The sequence below is a fragment of the Emydura macquarii genome, unplaced genomic scaffold (genome assembly GCF_026122565.2).
Source record: "Emydura macquarii macquarii isolate MOO-44397 ecotype Brisbane River unplaced genomic scaffold, CSIRO-AGI_Emac_v2 contig_3345, whole genome shotgun sequence".
Classification (NCBI taxonomy): domain Eukaryota; kingdom Metazoa; phylum Chordata; order Testudines; family Chelidae; genus Emydura; species Emydura macquarii.
In genome coordinates this window covers 3,847,550-3,873,614 of record NW_027133482.1, presented here as the reverse complement: position 1 = coordinate 3,873,614, position 26,065 = coordinate 3,847,550, and the positions used below count along the sequence as shown (strand labels likewise).

The 26,065-nt window shown below is 51.2% G+C and overlaps 1 protein-coding gene across 1 annotated transcript; it reads left to right on the top strand.

Moving 5' to 3' along the window:
• Nucleotides 1–16,382: 16,382 nt before the first annotated feature.
• Nucleotides 16,383–18,856, top strand: LOC137143691 (homeobox protein not2-like). The gene is made up of 3 exons (XM_067533608.1): nucleotides 16,383–16,689; nucleotides 16,792–16,979; nucleotides 18,671–18,856. Exons 1-3 carry the CDS (start codon nucleotides 16,383–16,385, stop codon nucleotides 18,854–18,856), a joined length of 681 nt encoding a protein of 226 aa, XP_067389709.1.
• Nucleotides 18,857–26,065: the final 7,209 nt, after the last annotated feature.

Genomic DNA, 26,065 nt, shown 5'->3' with positions numbered 1-26,065 from the left:
TGTTGGGGAATTGTCACCCTCTCCCCCCTCCGGCACAATTCATTCAGTGGCTCTGAGTTATCCAGATCGAATCACTATTTGCCAGGTAATTAGGGGCACTTCTGTGAAGTGCTGGAGGAATTATTAGAGCTGTGCTTGAAGAGGCATTTACAGGCTGCACTAGCCAGTGGCGGGGGGGAAAGGGGGGACGAGAGTGGGGCTGGAAAACTATGAGATCGATTGCTCTGGTAGTTATGGGGGTAAAATAGCCATCAGCAAATAGCAATAAATACAATGTTATGCTTCAGGGTGGCTACGGATTGTGGGGAATATCAGGAGACCAACCCCCTTCCCCACCTATAAACACTGATCATCAGCAAGGTGCGCTGGGGAAGGGCTATTGGCACCTGATTACTGACTCGTACAGGAGGCGGTGATGGATCACAACACCCTAGAAATTAGAGCCGAATAATCCCACCTCTCTAGTACAGGATTGTCCCCTACTTACCTGTCCTGAGCAACGGGGCAACCCGCGTTTGCTAGGGGGACTGTTCTAATGCCAGGAAGCTTTTGATATTCACTCTAAATCTTCCCTTTGTGCACCGGATAAGGACTCAGGAGACCTGGTTTATAGTCCCAGCTCTGCCGCTGGCTGACCTTGGGCAAATCATTTCCCTTCTCTGTGCCTCAGTTTCCCTGTGTGTAAAACAGGCTTGACGATAGTGACGCCCTTTGTAAAGCGCTCTGAAATCTAAGATGGAACGCGCTAGATATGACGATTCATTTCACGCTGTTTCTCCATGTACCATCCTTCGTCACTCCTCTCCTGCCTGTTTAGACACTGCTAAATAGTTCTTGCTCCTTGTCTACATCCAGAAGTTGCACCGCTTTCATTAAGGGCTTGTAGCACTTTGTCTAGGCAAGCATAGGTGCCCCCTGGCACGGAAGGGGAAGGAACCAGAACAGGCGCCATTACACCGCCATAACTGCATAGATGCTAAGCGCTTGACTACCATGCAGAGCCTGGGCCCGCCGGCGGACCCCCTCTAGTGGAGACGCTAAAAATAGGACGTAGCCATGGTCACGTGAGCGGCCAGCTGCCCAGCGTACATCCCCATCCAACATGCTAGGCACATCCTTGAGACGGCTAGCTCCTCTTGGCGCTTGCACCGCCACGGCTGTACATCTGTTTTTAACACACTAGCCCGATCAGCGCTAGCCCACGTCGCCTCAGGCTGCTAATCACACCCCCTCAAAGTGTGGACAAACCCTGCACGTGCTTGAACTTGGAGGGTGCCGTCATCTGACTCCATTATCATTTATCGAGCGCCGTAGGAGTACGTGGCAGGTTCAATGTAAATAAAGAGACGTGATTCATGCCCCTGAGAGCAGACCATCCGAGTAAGATCTTTGGGGCAGGAACAGTCTTTTTATTCTGTTTGTACAGTGCCTAGCGTAGCAGGATCCCGATCCATGCCTCGAGGCTCCAGGGACTGCTACAACACAATACATAAGTCATGATTAAATCAAGAACACAGGATATTGCAACAGACTTGGGTGTGAAAGGGGAATGGAAGTAGAGTGGGGGATGGAAACACAAATTATTTAGAAGGGAAGATTTCCCATCGAGAGTAGCTACGTATGTTGTTAGCTTAATGTGGATCTGATTAGATATAGTTGAACAGGATGACTAGATACATGGCTTCATGGTTAAAGCACAGGTCTAGGACTCAGGAGATCTGAGGCTACTCCAGATTTGTGTGTGAAGCGGGATAAGCCATTTAACCTTTCAGAACCTCAGTTTCCCCATCTGTAAAATGGGGATAAAACATTTCCTTACCTTGCAAGGTTGTTGTGAGGCTTGATTCACTAGGGCGTGTAAAGTGCTTTGAGAGCCTTGCACTGAAGGTATAAAAATTATGATAGTAAAATATGGTAAGACTTACCAGTGTGGTAAGTCATTTTGAGTTTGTCACAGGGAGAAAAGCAGACTCCTTTGAAATCCTGAATCCTGATGCTGCTACTGCTCCAGAATCTAGGAACACAGGAATAGCCAGATCAGATCAGATTCAAGGCCATCTAGCCCAGTATACTGCCTCCCATACGGCCAGCACCAAGCACTTCACAGGAAAGTGCAAGAAACCACATAATGGATAATTATGGAATAATCTTCCTGTAAGATAAATTTTTTCCTTAAAACAAAAGAGTTAGCGGCTGGTTTATGCCCTGAAGCAGAATTTATATCCCTTATTTATTTTTACCCTCTATTATGCAGCTGCAGACGTTCTTATTATTTATAGAAATGTCTCCTCTATTTTTGAGCCTTGCTAAAGTCTTGGCCTCCATAATATATTGTGGCAATGAGTTCCACAGGTCAATTATCTGCTGTGTAAAAAACCAGTATCTCCATGTATCCATTTTAAATGTTTTGCCTTGCAACCAGTAACCAGCCCAAGGCACTGACTGTTAACTAGCTATTTACAAGTCTTGTCTAAGAAAGCTGTCCGTGCGAGCTCCTTAGCCGGGTCAAATTTATTGATGGAAGAAATCCAGGCGCATATCTTAAAATGCTTAAGAGAGGGATTCATTCCACCCCCAAATCCAGGCTGTTAGACCTTTAAATAATCAGAACAGGAAGATGACATTTACCATGCAGATAAACCAAGACTATAGACTGACAATAAAAAACAAACAGGTTGTTTAAACAAAAAATGCCAATTGCCGCATGAAGCGAGGATTCTGTTTGAAGCCCAGTTCTGAAGCTGCCGGCAAGTGTGAATTACAAACAGCCCTAGTGAGGAACACATTGAAGTGAGAAGCTCACTGGTCAATAAATACAGCAAACCCTCACGGCTGCGTCCCAGCCGCTCCGGCAGCTGCCGGCACCCTGCACCCATTCACAGTGGTTCAGCGAGGGGGGACAGGTTTTCCTAACACAAGAGCGCGGCTGCTCTCCATCCCAGCTGGGCAAAGATGTGCAACCACGTCATCACCACACACACACACACACACACACACACCCTATTTTTTATTTGCGTAGGAGCCCCAGTCATGGACCAAGACCCCGTTGTGCTAGGCGCTGTACAAACCCAGAACAAAAAGGCAGTCCTTGCCCCAAAGAGCTAACCAACCAAGTGTAAGCCAAACCCCGCATCTAGTACACACAGGCTTTGCCTGCACCAGAGGATTTTAGCACGTTAAGTAACGTTCGCTGCCCCTCAAACGATTGTAACACACACAGAGGCAGTGGGGGCAGCGTAGCATTTGGAGTGCACTCTACTTCAGTAGAGTAGATACTGCCCAGCCGCCGTCGTTTTGATGCCGGGGTGGACACAGTCCAGCTACAATGGTTCAGCTGCTCCTGCCACGGCTGCCCTACGGTGCACTGGAGGCCTTGCCGAATCTCCCAGGATGCCCTGGTTCCTGCGCAATGGGTCCCCAGAGGGCATGGCAGCTGAGGCAGGTCAGGGTGGCCATGCAACCATCCGAGTAACGGCTCTTCAGTCAGGCAGGCCAGATGCCCTGACATGTTTGTGTTTGGATCAGTTCAGTACAAAGGGTTGGGCCCTGCTGTGTAAACACACACACACATTGCACGGCCGTTTGCACATTCCCCACGGCACGGGCATGGACGCTGAGGCTCAGGCTAGCCGCCCAAGCTAGGCTGGGCTTGGAGTCGGGTGGCTAGCCCAACGCTATGACATCCACACGACTCCCTTTAGTGCGCTCGTGCGGCTCTGTTGAGCCACGCTGGGAATCACACCTCCCAGCTGCGGTGTGAACGTACCCCCCCAGGAGCTGCCCCTTCCACACACATCCCACGTGGAATGGGACGTAGCCGGGCCTGGGGTACGGCCTTTGACCAGATCTTGCACTTGAAACAATGCAGCTGACCTGGCATCGCGGTGACAGGATACTTCCGCTTGCTCTTTGCTGACAATAAGTCCAGAGGGAAAAACAAGCAAGCGGCGATCTGGTTTTCCCAGCATGAGACTGGCGAACATGCTGGCGAGGCATGGGCAGTGTTTATTACCACTCACTCACGCTTGCGGAGTTGATCACCCAGGGTGACAGAAAGCCATCCAGGCTTTCCTAACCCACCCCGGCCCGTTTGTGTTGTGTAGAAACGTAAGGGGTAACCCCTCAACCAGGAGAAAGCCTTGGTAGTTAGTCGGCTGCAGATCTGTGCAGGCTGCGAACTTGCCAGCTGTTATAAATAGGGGTGGTCAGATCTGCTCCAGACCTGAATGGGTGACTATGGAGAATTTGGAGGCGGTGGAAGATGGTGTCGGTATTTCTGTAGGTGGCGCTCTTCCCAGCAGGGGCATCCCTCCCTAAAGATGATCTGGGCGTTAAGGCCCTTATCTCAGCCTTTGGGGAGCTGGGGTCAAGTTCTGGCTCTTCCACAAACTTCCTCTGTGATCTCGGGCTAGTCACTGCATCTGTGTCTCAATCCTCCACCTGTGCAATGGGGATAATTCTTTCACTTTTGTCTGTTTCGGTGGCAAAGCTCTTTGGGGCGGGGACTATCTCTTCCTATGCAGATGTACAGCACCTAGCACAATAGGGCCGTTGGGTTTTGTGTAGTACTGATCTGATTCCTCTGACGGCGGTGCCATCTCTGGGATTGGATGTAACACTCATCACATGTGGAATAACACAATAGTGATCATGAGGGAACCAGTAGCGTTTTTCATAAGGTTTATGCCCGGATACCCAGGGCAAATCCCAATAACAGTCAGCCTTCCTGAATTCCCTCCTATGGTTCAGCTGGAGATGGGAATCCTTCTTCACTTCCGGTCCTAACCCGTTGTGTGCCGTTGCTGTCAGCTGGTGCCAAAGTTACAAAGGCATGTAGGCCTGGGAAGATGCAAGTAGGCACCGTGTGGGATTTCCACAAGCACCTAAGTGAATTAGGTGCCCAACCTGCTTAGACACTTCTGTAAATTCCAGGAGGTGCCGATCTGCATCCTTAGGTGCCTAAATATCTGTGAACCTGGCCCCTGGTGCCTTACACCCCAGAGCTGGTTGCATTTCAATGGCGGACAAGATGATCTTTGTATCTAAAGCACCTTGGGGATGAAAGACACTACATAACTGTCAGATGACAGTACTGATGACTATTTTTGCTGTCATTCCTTTATTTGTTTCCTAGTAGCACCTATGGGCCTTGACGAGGGCAGGGCCCCATTGTGCTAGGTGCTGTACAAATATAGCACATGGCTGCCCCGGTGGGAGCTCACAGCCCCCAAATGAAAGAGATTTCTGCATTTTAAAAGGCTTTTCAAAGGGCGCCCAGCGCTGGCGCCAGTGCTAGAGACTGACTCCATATAGCCACGGTATAGACAGTGTCAAAGCTAAGGTGACCGCTGCCTTCTGAGCCAATACCAGAGGCCTTCCAGAGTATATAGGTGTCAGTCTCGCTGGCTTGAGCTAAAGAGATCAGAGCTCCAGCCGGGAGGTGAAACAGACCCCTATCCTCTGTGGCTTACCTATAGCCAGGATCCCCTGTCACACGCTGACCAGGGGTTTACACTTGGACCTACTGCACTATTCCACTTCTATCCCCCAGGGTCAACGCCCCCAGTCCTGAGCCGAAAGGAGCACTCCTAGCATTTCCGATGGCCCAGTCCATATTTGGCCTCCCAGCCGGGGGCCATGGCTGGAATGCCCATCCAGACACCTCCAAACCACATCCAGCTCCCCATCTCTGCTGTCAGCAGGGATCCCTTCTCTGTGAGGCAGAGTCCTACCATCTCATTTCTTACCGGGTTTTATAACTGGTGTTTTCCCCCCAGAATGACCTGAGAATTGCTTATCTAGCGATTTCTGCCAGCTGAGAGACCAATCCCTTGCTGTTAAATGGATTATCCAAGTGGCAAGCCCTCAATTCGAACCCCAGCTTTGGCCCTACGACTGTACAATTTCTACCCTACTGGTCTATTCAGCCTTCAGTTGCCAGCTGTACCAGGGACTCACCATGCAGGCTTGGTCACATCCCTTCCCCTCTCTAGCCCCTCAGCCCGGACAACTGCAATTAAATAGCCCCTTAACCCCAGCCTCTTAGCCCGAGTCGGCTGGCATGGGCCAGCCCCGAGTGTCTCATTGCAGTGTAGACACACTCTAAGTGTACCTGTAAAAGGCAGATGACACACACCTGTAGGAAGAGATTCTGTATGCTGTTGTGCAAGCCACATCCCTTCGCTGTGCCTCAGTTTCCCCTGCCACCCTTTGTTGGTTTTGGACGGTGTGCTTTCTGGGGTAGGGAGTCTCTCTTACTCTGTGCCCTGACCCCAGTTTGGGCTTCGAGGTGCTACTGTAATATACATGACAGGCTTAATCCCAGAACCTGGTCAAAGAGTTGTTGCAAAACCCAAACCATCTTTGCTAGCCCGTTGCAGTCTCTTGGGACCATCTCAAAGATTTATCTCAAAGACTTCATTTCCAGGCATCCGCCTGAGGGAACAGACTAGCGTTGGGTTACACAGCCCCTGTTAACGGCATCGGGTTGGCCCTTCGTGACATCTCACGTCATCTCAGTGGTGCTGAATTTTTCCAATTCTGCTAGCCAGATGGAAAGGGACAGGTTGGAGCACGCACAGATACTGGGTTAGAGAGAGAACAGAAGTGTGTTTGATAAGAAAAGGAGCAGAGGCATCAACTCATCATCCTGCAGCCATTCACACTGTTTGGTCACCCACTAGTTGAATACAATTAAAACCAGCCCTGATATTTAACACTGCTAACCCAGACACTTTGGGATCGAACTTTCTTCTAATCCATGAACCTCGACTGTCCAGGTAGTCGTATTTTATACCTAACAATACCTGTCCCTTATACATAGGGTGACTCCTGACTATATATGCAACTATACCGCCCCTTCTCTCCCCCCCAGAAAAAAGAGTGTCCCAATTTTTCACACTTGCTATCTGGTCATCCTGCACTTTTCAACAGTAGAGCTCAAAGCATTTCACAATCTTTACTGTATTTATCTTCACAAACCCCCATTAGATAGGCCAGGGCTGTCATCTCCATTATACAGATGGCAGGGATCCTCAAAGGTATTTTGATTGATTTCAGGGGGATTTAGGAGCCTAGAGTAGGGCCTGAGAGACTAAGTGACTTGCCCAAGGTTACACAGGCAGTTGGTGGTAGAGCAGGGAATTGAACCTAGGTCCTCAGCTCCTTCAAGGCGCAGTTTGCAGGTGAAGCAACAAGGGCACAAAGTAGGTGACAATCTCATAGGCACAGACTGTGCATCCCTGACTCACAGGAGCCGTCTTGCTGAAGCCCTAACCATAAGGCCCAGCCTTCCTCCACTCTGATGCAAATTCAGAAAATGTGTTTATTTATCATTGACTTGAATGGGATCACGTGTGTGAGAAACAACTGTGCATAAGTGGGGAAAGAGGATCCCAGATTGGTCCATAATAACTCTCTACTTCAAATTCCTCTCTGGCGTAACTCCACTGATGTCATTAGAGTTACACCAGGAATATACACTATGGTATGTGCCCCCAAATAATGCTCTGTTGTGTGCTACAAAGACTGAAGTTTTACTTTATTACTGATTTTTCCCCCCTATAAAACAAAATCATATTGATTGGAGGAATGCTTTCCGGGCTCATTCTGGAATTGGGAGCCTTTGAAGGAATAACGGTGAACCCTTTGCGTGATCTGTAACAGGCAATCATGCCACACATTGGGGATAATGATGTGGACCCTCCTTTGTAAAGCCCTTTGAGATCTGTGGTTATACAAAGCGCTATACAAGAGCGAGGTATTAATTATGAATGTATTATTAGTAACTAATATCATTATTACGTTGGGATTTGCTTTGGGTGTACTTCTTTCTTTTTAGGGTGGTGGTGGTGGTTGATTTTTGCCCAGCACATTTTTAAAATGAACAAAGAAAAGAAAAAGAAACATACTGACTCTTTCTTGGATCTGATCTTGTATCCCTGGAGTCAGTGGCACTCCTGCCAGTTAGAACGGGAGCAGGCCTTTATTGTCATAGATTTATTTAGACACTCATCTTGTTGATATGGTCAGTTAATTTGGCCTGGTATCAAAAGATAACGGTAATCCTAAATAGATCGAAAGGATATGATTTAGTAGGAAGCCATAGAATTTAGGTAGAGCTTTAATGGGTGGGTGGATGGAATGAATGACACAATGCTAGACAGACTGATACAGTAGATAGATAGATAGATACAGTGATACAGTGAGATACAGTGATCTACACAGTAAGTACAATTTACAGCTAGAAACCATGTAGACGCTGGATGATGTAGTAGGTGAGCAGATACTGGACACTAGAGTTTGTGGTTTCTGGTTCCAGGGCAGACTGAACCAAAAAGTCTCATAAAAATCCCCAAACCAGAAGACCCAGGCCTCCCTCTAACCTCTAGACTTCACCTGCTGGCCTGCGTATCCAAACCAGACAGTCAATCCACAAAATGCCAAGGAGCTTTTTGCCTCCAGACCATCCCTTTCTTAGGCATGTTCCCAATGCAACTGGCTTGCTAATGACCGTCATTGTTATTAATTAGCTCATTGTTTCTCCTCTCCAGGGCCCTGGGGACTAAAGAGGTTACACCTTGCTTGGGAGCAAGCATTAAGCCATTAGGGATATGCAGCCAGTTTGCACTCTAATTGTTAACTAATGAAGACTCCTGCCTGGGGACTGGCTGAGCTGAGTGTTTGCTGTCTGGAAGGGGTGCCGGGCAGAGAAAAGGGCTGGCAAGTTTATTCTTGAGGTGCTCTGCCACACAATTCAGAAGGTTAGAACTCAGGAGTGTAATGGCCAGAGCTCAATGGGCCTCCAAACTGCCTTTTATTACTTAATGAAATGTAGAAAGAGGAGCCTGGCTGTTAAATGATAATACCTTGCACCTTCCAAGCTCATGACCCCAAAGCTCTTTGCAAACACTAATTCATTGAGTCTCCCAAAGGCCGCCCCCCCCCCCCCCCCCCCCCCCCGGGAGGTAGGGAAGAATTATCCTTCTGGGAAAGATAAGGAAACTGAGGTACAGAGAGGCCGGAGGGACCGCCACAAAGGTACACAGGACATCTGTGGCAGGTTTATTTGTGATGAATATGTTAACACACACACACACACACCAGAAGGTACGATCAGGCTCTGCCCCAATGAGTCTACAGGCAAATAAATGACGGGAGGTATGAAAGGAAGGGGTGCAGCGGACGTCCCAGACGAACAGAGTAGCCTGGGAGATAACTGGCAAACAATCTATTAATTCTAAATAGACGTAACAAGCCGTTTGCCAAATTACCTAGACCTATTTGTCATTTGTGGCCATTGCCTGTTTTTGCTCATTTAGGCCCCGATCCTGCAGTAAGGTACCTCCAATTGTTATGTCTAATTTAAATATATTCAAATAAAGTATTTAAGAACTACATGAAATGCATTATTTAGATTGCAATGCCTAATGTAAATATCATGATTTGAGTTAATTTCAACACCTGCCCACATTGCTCATTGAAACGGTTTGTTTCTGTAACTGCTCCCTTTCTTTCCATTTTGAACAGTGGAAAAAATGCAGTGATTTTGTTAGAGTTTGCATGGACTCTGTAGCCCTTCAATGCTGTTTGCTTTATCCATTGTTAGCCCTTGCCCCACCCGCTTTGTCTGTTGCAGCCTATCTGATTACTAGACTGAGCTCCCCAGGGCTTTTTTGTTACCTATCTGTACAGCACCTGGCACAACGTGGCCCTGATCTTCGGTTGGGGTTCCGAGGCACTACCATAATATTCTAATAATAAACCCTGCCCCCAATTCTCTCATCTCTTCTTAAGCAGCTCCTTGGGACTGAGCCATCATTTCTTCTTCAGCACCCTTGCGACTCTGATTGGGGGACAATATGCTGAAACCCTGCTGAAATGCAGCTATGTCTGGGGTGGAGGACTGCAACCAGCTGTTGCAGCTCCTGATGGAGGAAGGAGAAGAGATTTTTGGAAGAGGACACCATGGTAAATCCTGACTCTTGTCCACAGGATCCTGTGATGTGTAGCCCTGTCTAGGTTGGCTTTGAAATAGTGGTGCCAAGCGGTGAAGGGACTTGACCGAGATCACACAGCAGGCTAGGAACTGATCTCAGACCCCCTGAATCTTGGTCCAGGGCTGTATCCACTACCTCCCTCTATGAACTTTACTCTCCAGGATATTTAGCCTGAAACCTTTCAAGCAATCAGACATGAGGGGCCACACCACATGGATTGGATGTGCCTGGCCAAGGAGAATCAGTACCCTGCTGATGAGCCGTTAGTACCGGCAGGGCCTGGCCGTTTCTACCCCAGTGTGATGAAAAGCAGGAGGCCAGCGTTATGGGGGCTCAGCTCTCTAGACTGAACAAAGGCCGCTCTGGGCCCAGTTCTCGCCCAGTAGCCACCACACCAAAGCTGGAAATACAGGTCTGCGGGATCACGTGCGAGATGTCACAAGGCTTCCCGGCCTGGGCGCTCAACGGAGACAGTTAATACACAAACAGCTGGGGAGACATTAAGCTCCCAGGCAGCTTCTATTCAAGGTGCAGTTATCAAAGAACCCATGTTCCCCCGCAGCTGAATGACATGAATGGGCTGTATCAGCTCCCCTATGCAGGCGGCCCAGGGCCACACCTTTGGTAAGCCATCATGATCATCTTCGCTGGGCAGATAACCCAGCCATTGCAGGCCTGTTAACGGGAACAATGAAATCGCCTCCTTTTCCCTCCCTTACCTGGGGGCACACCTATGTCCTGCGGTTCATTTAACCCTTGCGGTGCCCGCAGCGGTGGGAGATGCTGCCATGTTGAACAGTGGCTAAGGATGGCGAGCGCTTTGAGTGCTATGCAGAGGCAGTGTTATGGTGGAGGGGGGTGTCATTCCAGAGGGGGGCAATGAGAGTTGGGAACCAAAGCAAAGGGATGCCTCAGTGGACCAGCATTGCAGGTCCAATGGGTTAGGAGTGGGGTGAGAATCCTGGACTTCAGCCGTGCTCGGTTGGGGGTTCATGTTTAATAATTTAGGTGGGTCCCTGAAAACAGGCACCTGTGGGGGAAATGAGCACTGACCGAGCTCTTGACAGCCAACAGACTGAAGTGCTTTACAAAGGAAAGGCAGTGCTGTATCATTAGCCTCCATAGACAGATGGGGAAACTGAGGCACAGGGGCTCCACTTTTCAAACTCGCCGCAGTGACTTAAATGCCTACATTCCATTTTCAAAAGAGACTTAGGTGAATTGAGCCCTCTTGCCTTGCAAATGAAATGTAGGCTTCTAAAGTCCTGTCCCTCAAAGGAATTCAGCCCAGATCTTCAAAGGTGTTTAGGCACTGAACTCCTATTGAAATGAAAGGGCGTTAGCAGCCTAAATACCTTGGAGGATCCGGGCCTAAGCGATTCACCCAAAAAGCACAAAGGAAGAGGACCCAGGTTGTCTGATGCCCAGCCTCGTGTGCTCAGCTCCTCCACGCAGTTGCAGGGACGACAAACACTGGGGGTAGGGGGCTACACTGCGTCGCAAGACCCATCAGCACTGGGGGATGATAAATGAGATGCAAAATGCAGGAGACAGACCCTAGAAGGTTGGAGCTGGGATGCAGGAGATGGACTGGTTGTCATTGGGGCCAACAGGTGGCACAAGTAAGTCAGCAGTACGCAAGTCCGCCTGGACCCGCTACTCAGCACAGTTCAGTAGATAGGGCATTGGAGGGGAACTCAGGAGACCTGGGACTAGGCCCGATGCTACCATTGACCTGTTGTGTGATCTCTGTTTTCCTGTTTCCTCTTGGATTGGATTGTCCAGACTCTATCTAGATTGTACTCTGGGAGGGAGGCAGAGCCAATCTGTTACTGTGTGTATGTACAGCACCTAGCACACTGGGTCCCATTATAGGTGCTCCTGTAATATAAATAATATCAGCAAAGAAAAACGGGGCCACCTAGCATCACTGTCCCAGATCGGAAACCAACAAAGATCAAGCAAAAGAGAAGGATTCCCACACAGCCCGTACAATCTCCTGTGCCCTTGAGAAAACACATGCTGGAGTGTTTGCAGCTCTCTGGCCTGGAAGGAGGGGATCTCTAAGGTGATGTAATTAAAAGAGGATTACAAACCTTTGAGGAAATGCACATTCAGGGGTTAAGGCTGTCGCCTCGGGATCTCAGCAAGGAACTGAGATCAGCTGAATTAGGGAAGCAAAGGGAAAGAAAATCTTTTGACCCGAATGTTTTACGGAGTTTTAAACAGACATTTTCGGGCTATTGGTGGCGTCCCTGGAAAGCCAGGTGGACTCTGCGGCTCCTCAGAGAGAGGGGCGCAAGCCATGGGTTGGAAAAGGCTGCCGTGGCACACAACCCTGGACACTGCGACATGACGCCCCAACCTGCTTCAAACACGGGCGGGTCCCATCTGCACAGGGGAGACCAGAGCATGTGATAAAACAGAAGTGGGGCAGATAGGTTCTGGGTTAGTCTGGTCTCTGTGTCAGCAAATCAAGGGGACTGTGGCTTTGTAGCACAGGTTCAGACCCAGGGGAGATAAGTGAGAGGGCTGGATACAAATCTTTTAGGTTGAACCCACTTCTGGTTCCTTCGCTGCTTCCATTGAAGTAAAATGGCAAAACCTCTGTTACAATTGCACCACCCGGGGCTGCTGATACGTCCCCAGATTCGCTCTGACAACGTGGTTTGTACGTTTCTGTTTGTTTTCCCGTAACCGGCAATAAACCCAGTGAATGGGCTAGCATGCGCTGAAGCTGTCCCGTACTCCAGGGCAGGGGAGTGGACAGATGTCTGTGCGTTTTATTGCAAAAAGGGGAGGCCAGGCCACCTGCCTGGGTGCTATAAATGCAACATCACCAGCATGGCTCCCTGGGTGCACGTGGGCAGGGAGGAGACGGAGGTCTGAGGTCTGAGGGCAGAACCTCTGCGTTCCAAACAGCAGCGGCTCCTCAGCTGTTACAGGCTCATGGGGCAAAACGGTGCCGATTGCACGAGCGCGAGAAGTACAAAGGGGTTTCTGGTCCGTGTGCAAAACGGATGAAGGGAGCAGGAAAACCTACGTGGATATTTTACAGGGCAGGGCCGCTGAGCCTGCAAGAGTACTGAAGGATCTGCAGCATGTGCGGTGGCCAGCCGGGTGGATAAAGAACATGGGGCTGGGAGATGGAGCACAGAGCAGGGAAATCATTTTGGGGCCTGCTCCTTTCCCCGTTGATGCCACCTGTGTATCAGGGCAAGCACCAAAATGGCAGATCCACGCCCGGCCCCCGACGCTGGGAAAGTCCTGACCCACATTGTAACTTGGGACCCACAACCCGCTGGAAGCCTGAGCGTCTCAGGCTGAAATGCCGTGGTCCACGGGCCGGCTTTCGGTTTGCAGCCTGGCCAGGGAGGGAGAAGGGCAGGTTTAGTGCCAAAGGGAAGAGGCAGAAGTCCAGCTGTTCGCCTCTTGAAAACAAAGCTGAGGCCAGTGAAGCTTCCCCTCTCCATTCACCGGCCCAGCAAGGTGTGGGGCTGACAAGGGGAGGGGCTCGGAAGATCTGAGATTGTTGACCTGGCCAAACACTGCTGTGTTTGCCCATCTCTTCTGCAAAGGGGTGTCAGGGAGGCAAAGCAATTTGGAAACTCAGGAGTCGCAGGGGGCTGCTGCTCCCAACAAGCGTTTGAACGTGGTTAGCCCCCCTTTCTGGGAGCCTGGATTTGGGCCGGGGAAGGGGGGGGGGGGGCAAAGTTTGCTGAGCTGCCTTGAAGGACTGGTTTTTAAAAGGGAAAGTACACAATCAGGAAATGGGGCGAGCCCCTCTCCCTGGTTAACGGCCCCCGCGCTCCTTTTTTATCTTGGGCCTTTCAAGCCTGGTAATTAAGAACTAATAATGACAAATCTGCTTTGCAATGCTGCCCTTTCATCTCGCCTCTCATCGCCTTCATTTGCATTGGCCCACGGCAGATGCAGGATGCTTCAATTTCCCCCCTGCCCCAGATAAAAAACAAGACAACGGCGCAACAAGCTGGCTCTTCACGTGCGGGGCCGGCCACCTTGAACTTTTATGGCTTCTTCAGTTGCAGCCCACTGGGGCGAATCCCTCCCGGGTGCAATATCACTGATGTCGATGGCGTTTACACCGGGGTGGATTGGTCCCCTGGGCTCTGTATTTGAAAATCGGCCTCACATTGGTGCCTTAAAGGAGTTAGGCACTGAAACGCCTTTGAGGATCTGGCCTTACTTCCCACACATGCCTGGTGCAGGATGGACAGGGAAAGTCTCTAACCTTTCGTAACGCGGGCTCCTCTTTGAATGAAAGCAGGGTAACTTTGGGCCCGATCCTGCACTGTCTGTCTGCCCTTAGCGTCAGTGAACGAGGAATGCAGCACCTGGCCCTAACCTGTTCCTCAAGGGGAAACCTCGAGCATTCGGAGCGTGGTCAAAGGGGCCGTCGCTGCAGAACGGGGCCCAAGAGGGAACAGCGCAGAGCGAGACCCCCTGGGAACACCAAAGCCCTTTAATGAGCAGATTAAACAGGGAGGACAACAGCCAGCCACCCAACCCTCCCCTTCCCCGACCCGTGATTCCTGTCGCCTTTGTGCGGGTGTGTGTTTGCCTTTCCCCTTCCCCTCCCCAAACAACCCTGCAGCTGCAGCAGAGGACACTTCCACCTACGTGTCAGCAGCAAAGCAATCAGGAGAAGGTGCTGCCTCCAATGAGCCCCCATGATGACTTTCTCAGCTCTGGATGAAGCAGGCCCTCCACTTTCCTTGCTCAGTCCCTGGAACCTAGTGAAACCCAAGCAGGGCCGGGGGAGGACATTACGCTGTCTTTTGCCCGGCCTTGCAGGGGGAAACGCTTTGCAGCTGTTTTGGGCCCTGGCTTGTTCTCTCCCTCAACTCCCATTTCCTCCCCAATAAAAAGAAAGCCACGCTGGAGTCTTTTGACTGGGGCCAGCCCCCCCACGGGGCTAGGGACTGAGGTGTGACTTTTCCCAGCTCATTAGGAAAAGGTGTACAATTGTGAGAATTTTAAAACCTAATGACCATCTGAATCCCATCAGTGGAGTCTGCCACTAAAAGCAGGTAACAGTAGCAGCAGCCAGTGCTGGGATCCATTCCCTGCCACAAACTCCTGGAGTGACCTTGGGCAAGTCACTTAGACCCAGATCCTGCAGGCCATTTAGGAGTCTAACTCCCATTGACTCAATATCTCTGAGGATCTGGGCCTTAGTCTCTGAGTGCCTCAGTTCCCCATCTGTAAAATGGGGATAAAAGCATTTTCCTACCTCATGGGGTGTTATGACAATATATCCATGAGCGTGTGAGGTACTCCAATACTATGGTAATAGGGGCTATGTAAGAGCCTTGGATAGACAGATAGCAGCAGGTCTGGTCTGATTAAGTGCCAGATTCTGCCACTCCTATGCACGCTGTGTATCACCGCCCTCCATGGGTTGTCCCATTGAAATAAAGCAAGGTGCTTCTCAGCATGAGTACCGGAGGGCAGGAGCTGACCCTAAAGGGTTAGTTCATAAGAGCAAAGACACCCAGAATGCAGTGTGCATCAAGCTGGGGGGGGGGGTGAGGCACAAGGAAAAGCAGTGGAATCACCGCCTCAAATGAAGAGATAAATCAGTGTCCCCTATAACCCCGCAGCCTGCTTTCCCCTCATCCACTCTGATGTAACTCCCCTGGGGAGACCCATTGGGGCAAAACCCGCATGAGTTTGGGGGCCCCTCCCACGGTTCCCATGTGAGCCAAGGTTTGCTTCATTGCTCTCCAGGCCCCCGGGCACCTTCCACTGCCTTAGCTCTCTGGCTCTGGGGTGTAGCGTATTTTCAACCAAGGAACCAGGGCAGAAAATGGTGAGGGAAAAGGGGGGAGGGAGAAGAGAACGGTGGGTGCTTTGCCTCCTAGATTTGTTGGTGCAGAGCCTGTCCTCCTCTCCCCCCAACTCCGGTTTGTGGCCCGCCGGCCCGCAGCTCCACCGGAACTGGCAAGCGGGATCTCACGGCTGGAAGTGACTCTGGACTTGGCTTGCGTGCCTGTGTAAACCCAAGAAGGAGCAGGCACAAAGGGGCACCCAACCACCAGCCACCCTGGGGGTCTTGGGAGATTTCTGAAGCTGCTGTCGAGGGGATCTCCAACCTCCCCCCCCCCCTCCACCCCCTGTCCCGCCCCTTCCAGTCCCCCGGCCCATCCATTCATTGGATCCCTGGTTGGCCCGGACACCTTTTTCATCTGCTACTTAGGGTCGAACAAAAGCCCAGCAGGATCCATTAGCACATCAGGGTCCCTGCTCCGGATATAAGGGAGGGAAGGGAGCGGGGCTGGCCTGTCTGTGTGATCGGGCCAGGACTGGAGCGCGCTCAGCCCCTCACCTGCTCACGGCGCCGATCTCTGGCACCGCCTGGCCATGCTGGCTGCGCCCCCGCTGCCCTTGGGGTTGCCCGCTCCGGCGCGGCTCTGCCCGCCCCCCGGACACTCCCCCAAGGCTCCGGCGGGGAAATCCTTCACCATCGACGCCCTCCTGGCCCGGCCGGACCCCTGCCCGCCGCCTCCTCCTGGCGCCGGGCGCTGGCACCCGGGCTGGCCCGACGGCGCCTGGCCGGGCGCTGCGCTCCAGCTGTGCGCCCAGGCGCATCCCCTCCTGCAGCCTCGGCCGCTCTACCCCGTCTGCTTCCCGGCCCTGGTGGGCTCCAGGGCCCCTCTCAGAGCCTCAGGTAAGAGCCTGCTCCAGATCTAGCCTCCCTCCGGCGGTCACCCCACCCCGGTACCGACCCCACCCTCGCCTCTCCGCTGAGCTCTCTCCGCTTTACGCACAGGGTACCTGCTCTCCAAGTGCTGCAGCTTCCCGGCCTTCAAAGCCAAGCCGGGCAAATCCAAGCGGGTCAGGACCATCTTCACCAGCGACCAGCTGGCCCGGCTGGAGAAGGAGTTCGCCCGGCAGCAGTACATGGTGGGCACCGAGCGCTGTCTGCTGGCCTCTGCTCTCCACCTCACCGAGGAACAGGTCAGACAAGCCGGCCTCGCCTCTCCCCTACTCCCGCCTCTGAACCAAGAGGGTAGGGATGACAGTTCCAGGGGAAACGGATACCCTTTGAGCCTGGATCTGCCACCTGCCCCATGGCCTGGCTCCCCCGTGCACCCGGCTCCAAGGGGGGTGGAAAGAGACCTATAAAGCCACACACAGGACTTGATGCCTACATAGGCTTTACGGGTTTCACCTCCATCCTCCCTGGAGCTGGGGCAGGCATTCATCCCCCTTGACTTCAACACAAGTTTTCCTCCAAAGAAGGGCTGTAAGATGGAGCAAAGTTCTATCCTACCCCCCCCCCCCCAGCCCAGTGCAGGACTCTCCCATGGACTCTCTCTAGCTTTTCTGGGTTTGGGGGAGGGAAGGGGGAAGTCAAGTGACTGTGTACATCAGAGCCTCCCAAGGGAAGGGGACTGGAAACCTTCTAGAGACCAAGCCAGACTGGGTAAAACCCTTGAGAACAGATTGGGGGGGGGGGGAGAATTCCAGCAGCTTCCATCTAGGAACAATGTGCAACTCTCTTCTGAAAACCTGGCCCCTGGGGTAGGTGCTGAGTCCCCCCTCCTCATATGGATCAAGGAGATAAACTAGGGAATTGAATGGTTTTCTTTCACTCCTGGTTTCTAGGAGCTTGATTCTGCCCTCCTCACTCTGGGCCTGACCCAAAGCCCATTGAAGGAGATGGAAATTCACCTACTGACTCCAGGGCTTTGGATCATGCCTTCTGCGTCGCTCAGTGGCACTGGCTGTGGCCGAAGCTGCTCCACACCAGGAGGCAGGGGGGCAGAATCTAGCTCCATAGGTTCTTCAAGCTGAATTTGTTTATGTATTTCTCTTGCTGGGGCTGGGTCTTGGGCAGTAACAAGTAAATCTCTGAGCTCTCCAAAGCAGGGTCATTATTATGTCTTACATCACAGGAACAGCTCTGCTCAGGAACTGGGTCCCATTGTGCTAGGTGCTATGGGACCCATGGTCAGAACCAAAGAGCTTACAATCTAACTAGACAAGACAGAGGAGTATTATTACCCTTCTTCTCCAGGGGGGGAACTGAGGCTCAGACATGACTTCCCCAAGGAAGCCTGTACGGAGTCAGGCATTCACCCCAGGCTAACCATGGGACCTTCCAGCGTATCATGGCACGCTACTCTGATCCCTAGGGCCCAGATCCTGGAAAGTCTTTAGGCACCTAACACCCATTGAAATCCATTGGAATTAGACACCTAAAGAACTCGGAGGATCTGGGCCTCGGTTCACAGCGTCTCCCAGGAAGTAGGAGTCAAACCCAGCTCTCCTGAGTCAGTCAACCCCATTTTAACCCCATTCAGGGATAACTGGCTCTCTCCAGCAACTTGTCAATTGCATATTTCGACTGACCCTGGGCTCGCCAAAATCAACGGGAGTTGGATTGCCAGAGGGCACAGGGTCCAGCCCTTGGATGGGTCTGTCAGACAGCCATCCATGAGGGAAGGCGGAGGGGGTTGGCTGTCATCTCCCCCCCCACACACAAAATTTCAACCAGGGAGGTATCCCTGAGGCTGCACTGACCTAGAGTTTTGCACTGGTGCCCGTCATCCCAGCGTCTGAGCCCTTTCAAGGTTACTAGAGCTGCCTGGCAGGCTCCCGGGTAGAGCTTGGCTTTTCAAAGCCAAACTTCTTCTCTTCCAAAGGTAAAAGTTTGGTTCCAGAACAGAAGGATCAAATGGAGAAAGCAGAGCCTGGAACAGCAACAAGCCAAACTGGTTAAGATGGGCCTGGCCACTTCCCAAAGGAGCCCGGATTCGCAAACCCACCAGGGAGAGGAAGGAGACAGGGACTTTACCAAGGAACCTCCGGATGAGTCTCACTTCGAGTAAGCTACTGCACATGTCTCTGGACAGATGCTCCTGTGCTGTGCTGAGGGCTGTCACCCATGTACATACTGTATCATAGCTGGCAATGTGCATATATAATATATACAAGGTAGGGGTTATTTTTGCAGTGCAAAAATAGATTAATTTATGCAATTAAAAATAAAACACAATTACTCTGCCCCTCTAGCCGGCTCAGGTTCTTACATCAGGCCTGTCACTGTGGTCTCTGGGCGCCTACATGTGAACTACATGGTCAGTGGTCCTGTAATGGAAAACAGCAGCACTCAATAGGCCTCTCTAAATTTGTGTAGGATACAAATGTATCCCAAAGTCCCGCCTCCCCCACTTATTTATTTAAAAGCCCTCCCTCCCCATCCTCTTCATAATAAATTTCTAACTTAGCCTGCAACGCTGCCTCTTTTTGTTTATGGTGACTTCCCTGCGTGCTTTTTTCATCTTCCTGGAGTGACTTCTCTTTGCCTAACTACTCATTGTATCACCACACTTCTTGGTGAAGCAGGGAGCTCAAATAAGGACACTTCTCCCTCTCTTTGCCTGCAATAAACAGAGTGGATTCTCAGTGACAGGGGGCATAGTAGGAAATAGCTTCATGCTGGCAAGATGATGAGCCTCTGTACAAATATGGAGGTGCTGGGTTTTTTTCTTTTAACACTTTGGTCTGCATCAGAGGAGAATAAAAACAGGTGGGTCTCAGAGATTTAAGGCAGGTCAACACTTACGATGCTGCCCTGGTGCCACTGTAGCACTTCAGTGAAGATGCTACTGTGCTGAGGGGAGAGCTTCTCCCATACCGTAGTGAATCCACCTCCGGGAGAGGCAGTAGCTATGTTGACGGAAGACGCTCTACACCAGGGGTTAGGTTGGTAGCGTAGACCTGGCCTGAGCTGGTTCTAATCTTCTTTGTTTCCAGTGTTTTTGTAGCCATGCTGGGCCCAGGATATTAGAGAGACATGGTGGTTGAGATGTCATGTCTTATACGTAGAAGTTGGGCCAGGAAAAGAGATTATCTCATCCACCTTGTCTCTCTAATCTCTCTCTGACCATTGAGGAGCATCTGACTTGAGTGGGTGCCAGGGCTACCCAGCCTGTGAAGGCTGCCTTCAAATGCATGACAGAGAAGGACCTCAGCTGGGGTAACTTTCCTGAAAAGCCACAGTGAATATCCCCCGTCGCATTTCTAGATAGATGTTCTAGACTCATTTTCTGCATGAGAGCGGCTCTTGTGGGCACCAGCTGAGATCAGGGCCCCATTGTACTAGATACAAACGCACAGTGAGAGTCAATCCGAGCCCCAAAGAGTTGACAGTCTAAACAGTCAAGACAAAGGGGAGCAGAGAGGCAAAGGGACTTGCCCAAGGTCACACACAGGTCAGTGGCAGTGCTGGGAATAGAACCCAGGTATCCTGACTCCCTCCCGCTCCTACCTGAGCACACTTAAAAAAACAAAAAAGCAAGCAGCGCTGCTCTGTTTGTATTCGTTATCCCACCAGGATTTGTTGTTAATGCTGAAACAGAAAAGATGGTATTATGTCTTACACCACATGGTAAACGCGCATTGCACTTTAAAACAGGGGCAGCGGCTGCAGGCTAAGACCTGCTCCTGCAAACACAACTCGGGAGTTGTGCTAACTTCCAAGTGGTGTATGCGGAGGAGTGAGCACAACTCTCCCACCCTGAGTGTTTTTAGAAGCAGGGCTGAAATTAAGATAAAGCTGGTGACGTGGTCACACGAGAGGTTAATGCCCTCAACTAGAATTGCTAGGGGGGTTTAGTACTATATGGAATGGTTATGTTTTTATTATTTGATTTTTAAATGACATATACTGAAAAATGTTTGACTAAAATGCCTGGGCTTGATTCTACCACCTTTACACACCTCACTTGTCAGTAAGCATCAATCTGAAAATCAAGCCCCCTTTAAGGTGTCTCCAAGAGGGCACCAAAAACCACCAGTCACTGGAACAGTTTAGCTTCAGTCCCTGTGACTCAGTTTCCCACCTGCAGAATGGGGATAATAGCAATTCCCTACCTCTTGGGATAAATATATTAAAAATGATGGGATCGGATACTGCGGTAGTGGGGACAGAGAGGTAGCTTAGAAAAGTTTTTAAAAATTACAAACTTGAGAGACGACATCAAGAAAATGGAGGGCCTGGGGCATGACTGCATGGAAGTACTGAAGCTGTCAGAACCTGACTGCCAGGGATCCAGTCCAGGTCTGCATAGACTTCAGGGAAAAGGGCCCCGTCCTCGAGTTAGTTACAAAACTCCTGGGCCCAGATCCGCAAAGGTGCTCGGGCTCCTAAACGTCCATTGAAATCAGTAGAAGTTAGGTTCCTAAACGCCTTTGAGGAGGTGGGCCTTGCTGACTTAAATGGGGGCAGGACGTCAGTAATTCCAGAAGAAAAAAAACGTAGGAGGAATATTTTGGTCTTTTCCCCGTGTACTGTTTTACCTCTGACGGTCACAGAGGTCCACGAACCAGTCTAATTCCACTGACTTTAATAGAGCCACTCCTGATTCACACTGGCTTGAGAGCAGAATTATTCCCACAGTAAAACACAGGGCCAGATTTACCAGACTTCCAGCTGAAATCGGTGGCAGCTGCCTGTGCTCAGAAAAGCAGGTCTTGACTCAATACTTCTGAGCGTTACGGAGCTCGGAATCCATGCGGAAGGAGGGGCTCAGAAACCCCGAAGCACTTCTCTGTGTTCGAAAGAGGAGAGGGGTGAATTTAAAGTGCAATCGCTGTCCCTGAATAACTCCATTTGTGGATACTCCTACTGGGGAATAAGTGTTCCTGCATGGAGTTAATCAGGAACAAATCCCTGTGCAGACAAGCTACGATCATTGATCTTTATTCAGAACTTTCTATTGAAATCAATGGGAATCAGGGGCAGGATATCAACAGTCATGGCTCCCTCTTGCATGCCTAACACAATAGAAGATTTAAAGCCCTGATCCTGCATCACAAACAAGCATCCACGGCCTGCTCCACCCCATTAGATACCCCTCCCCACATAACAGCTGATTCTATGGAGCGAGTTCCCACAGCCTTAAGCCAAAGGTATCACAGGCTGGGCACAGTGTAATAAATACCTACTGGGACTGGCAGGGTTGCATCCCGAAACTGGTGGAAAATTACAGGTCATGCCTTCAAAACCAGGGGGAAATGCATCATCCACCCCCATGATCCCCTGGGTTCAATAATCCACATCCCCAGTGATGGGAGGGGACGAAACCCAATTGGATTAGAGAGTTTATTCCGGCAGCAGCGAAACACAAAGAAAAAGAGGGAAGAGAAGAGGATGATGTGATTGAAGCTGCTTTTTATTACGGCTGTTTTCAGAGCTGGGATTAGCTGGCATCTGTCTCAAAGAGCCCAAACCGTGCTAATGTCTTTAGCTGGCTGGTGTGACCTGATGGTGCGTTTGCCGGTTTGATCTCTATCATCGCGAATGCCGCTCGCTGTACTGGGCTCTGCGTTTGAAATATAACACAGCTGGAGGGGGGGGGAGCTCCGGAGAGGGAGGAACACAGGGTGCTCAGCGCCTGGTGACGACCACCGGAGTCCAGGGTGCTCTGCATCTTGCAGATTTGGGCTCTTATTAAACACGAAGCTTTACCAGTGTTCGGGCCCTTCCACATTACAAGCCAGCTATGGGAGGACAACTGAGCAGCCTAGCCCAGCCCTGCAGTTCTGACTCAAATGGACGTTGGGGGAGTTTGGCCCGACTTTAGACTGCCTGCCTATTTGAATTATTTACTGGGTTGCCAGCATAGGGTCTAATTGATCAAGCACTGGAATGGGATTCAAGAGAACCAGGTTCTCTGCCCAGCTCTGCCGGTAACCTTGGGCAAGTCACCGTGCCTCAGTTTCCCCTCCCACACTTTATCTATTTAGACTGTAAGCTCTTCAGGGAGGGAGGGACTATCAGCGTGCATTTGTGCAGCACCATGGGGTCCCAGTGTGGAGCCTCTGTACTACAGATAATAATATAATACAAACAAACAGCAACAAAAAGGACTTGATCCTGAAAACCTTTACTAATGGGACAGATTTCAGTGTCTCCAGAAGAGCTTCAGTCACGTCAGCAGTGCCGTTCCAGATTTCCACTGGTAGATTTCCAGCAGGCTCCTCACTCTCGTACTGGGGTACCCCTGAGGAGGTGCTTGCAGGATCAGACCTGTAAATGCAGTCCCGGCACCAGGTCTTCACTGTCCGCCAGACACTGCAAAACGTCATCCATAGAAGGCACATGGCTCTCAAGTGAATCCCAGATCAGCTGAGGCTCGACACAGCAGGGGGGCGATTAGGGCTGGATCCTGGGAGTGCTGGCAGCCTGGAGTCTATAGGAGAGGAAGGTGCTCAGCACCTCGTCACTTAATAAGCTCTCTGGGTGCCGGTGGCTCGCTGGGTGTGGAAGGAGAAACCTCAAGCACAGAGGCTACTGGGACATCAGGAGCAACCTGCAGGTTAATTCAGACCGGCCGTAAACCTTCTCTGTGCTAGAGGGTCACACCCTCGGGAGATCCCTCTTTGGGACTAGCATGGGTTCCTTCTCAGGGGCTCCCATCCGGCGGTCCTCACTCAGGCAAAACGTCCAGTAGGCCCCAGTGGGGTTTTACCCGAATAAACACTGCCTGTTTGGGTTCCTGAAGGAGAAATTGACGGACCGGGGCAGGACCCCCCATCCCACCAAACACTTACTCACATGGGGAGACCTGTTACTCGTGGGAGTCAGACGTGCAGAGGTTGGTATGGAATGGACATAAGGTCAGATCCACAAACTGGCGTCGCTCCACCGACTCCAGCAGCGCGATGTTAGTTTACACCAGCCGCCAGGGGATCTGGCCCATGATCTAAAATGCCACTCAGCCCCCCCCCCCCCCCCCCCGTACAAGATGGGCCCAGGCTCCCTCCTTCGCTCATTATAGTCATTCAGATTGGTGCCTGCCACAAAATGAACTTCCTGCTGCCCTGGGGAATATCTTTTAAGGTTCCCCTTGGAGGCTATAAAAATGCTGGGAATTGAGGAATCTGCACGTGTATTTTTACAGCCCAGTGATTTCCCCTCTTTGCATACAGGACCCTGAGAGGAATGAAACCGAAGAAAGTGAATTACAACTCCCCGCGAGCTGCTGCGGGAGTCTGTCCCCACCGACAGAAACAGGCCTGGGCCAGCAGAACTTTCACTCTTTTCCCCATTAGTTTGTAGGTAGTTTTTAGGTTAGATATTAGCTTAATTAGAGAGCTTGGTTAGGTTAAATCATGTACAGCTTTCTGTTAGCCCCAGCCCCAGCCCGCTATCCATCCGTTGCCATCCACACCTTCCTATCTACCCCATTCACTCCCCTCTGTCTATCCCTACCAGCACGCCTCTCTCTATCCATCCACCCCCAGCCACACCCCGCGACCTCCATCCACACCTCTCTACCATCTATCCTCCGACATCCCTTTTATCATCCATCCCTCTCCAGACACTCCTCTAGCTAGTCATCCTTTCCCATCCACACCCACCTATCCATCCCCATCCACACCCCTCTATCTCCATTCACACCGCGCTTCTCAGCTATCCTCATACTCACCCCTCTTAGCCATCCATCCATCCATCTCCGGCACTCCTTTATCTGTTCATCCTTTCCCATCTACGCCCCTCCCCACAGGCACCCTCCATCTACTCTCTCCCTTGACCCTGCACAAATGTTAATTCAGCGTGAGGGTCTGTCATGCCGCCATTATTAGTTATTGTTATTCTAGTCCCACGTAGGTGATTGCTATTCCGCATGATTGGGCTACTTGGGGATGTGATGTGCCAGTGCAACAGAGTGGGCCAGCTGCCTCCATGGCTTTCCCACCGCCAGGCCCCAGCACACCTCGGGAACCTTGCACAGGGGCAGGGATCCCCACTGGGCGAAGGCAGGCTGGGCCCAGCGCTGAGCGTGCTGTACACGCTGCCTCTCCTGCCCTCCACCACAGGGAATGTTAAAACCACCTGCATTTTTCTGGAGCTCCCATTCCGCACTGCACAACAGCTCCCGGAGGGAGACCGAGCAGCACAGCCTTATGGGAAGTGGAAGGGAGCTGGGGCGTGGGGAGCGAATCCAGAGGCACAGGGCCTCCAGCAGATCCCTTGAGATCTACGGGAATCTCAGGGGATCCACAGGTTCTGGAGCCCAAACCCTCTGCAGTCCACCCTCCCTCCAACACAGGAACCCCAGCTTTTCCTGGCCCCTGGCCCCAGCCGGGGGAAAGGTGGATCTGGCTCATTCACATCAGGTCCAGGTTGGTGTATGTACAGAACAGCCAAATTCTCGCTTCTCAGGTTTCACTCTTCAGAGCAGGGACTTGTCTGCAAAGGAACTATCTCACTTCCAAGGCTAGAGACGTACCAAGGAGTGATAATAACCCTTATGAAGAGGATCAGCTTGCATGACATTGACTTAGCGATGGAGCGCTGAGCTGCTCTGCTGCTCAACAATATCTCAATAATCTCAATAATAATGCTTTAGTTGGGGCTGGTCCTGCTCTGAGCAGTGGGAGGGACTAGATGACCTCCTGAGGTCCCTTCCAACCCTAGAATGCTATGATTCTATGATCAATGCCGGTGGATGGATAGGAATGGATCAGATGAGGTTTCGGCACTAGGGCCCGTTCACGCCCAGCCTACCTCGCCTTACCCATGTGATTAGTCCTACTGAAAACATCAGTCTCGGTGGCGTTATTTGCATCAGTAACTATTACTCGGGTGAGCAAAGGCATGCAGGACTGCACCCTTAGATACAGAACCCAGTGGACTGAAAGCTGAAGTAACATGGGCCTGATCCAAAGCCCATCAAAGTCATTGGGAATCTTTATTATGGCAGTGCCAATGGACTCGCCAAGAATGGGGCCGCACTGTGCTAGGCGCTGTACAAACAAGTAGTGGTCCGTGCCCTGAGTCTGTGGGCTTTGGATAAGGCCCTGCAGGGAGACATGTCTATTTACAATAAGTGGCCAAAGAATTCACTTGAAGCGTGTGTTCCGGGGACGCTATTTAGCGTGGGTTGGGGGGGGGGGAGCCCCCCACCTTCTGTAATTTGCTTGAACCTGTGCGAACAGAAGTCCCTCTCCGTAATCTGATTGTTTCCAAATCCCCTCTGGGCGCGTTGCGTTTTGGGGACGGGGACAGGGGAAAGGCTGAGACGCAC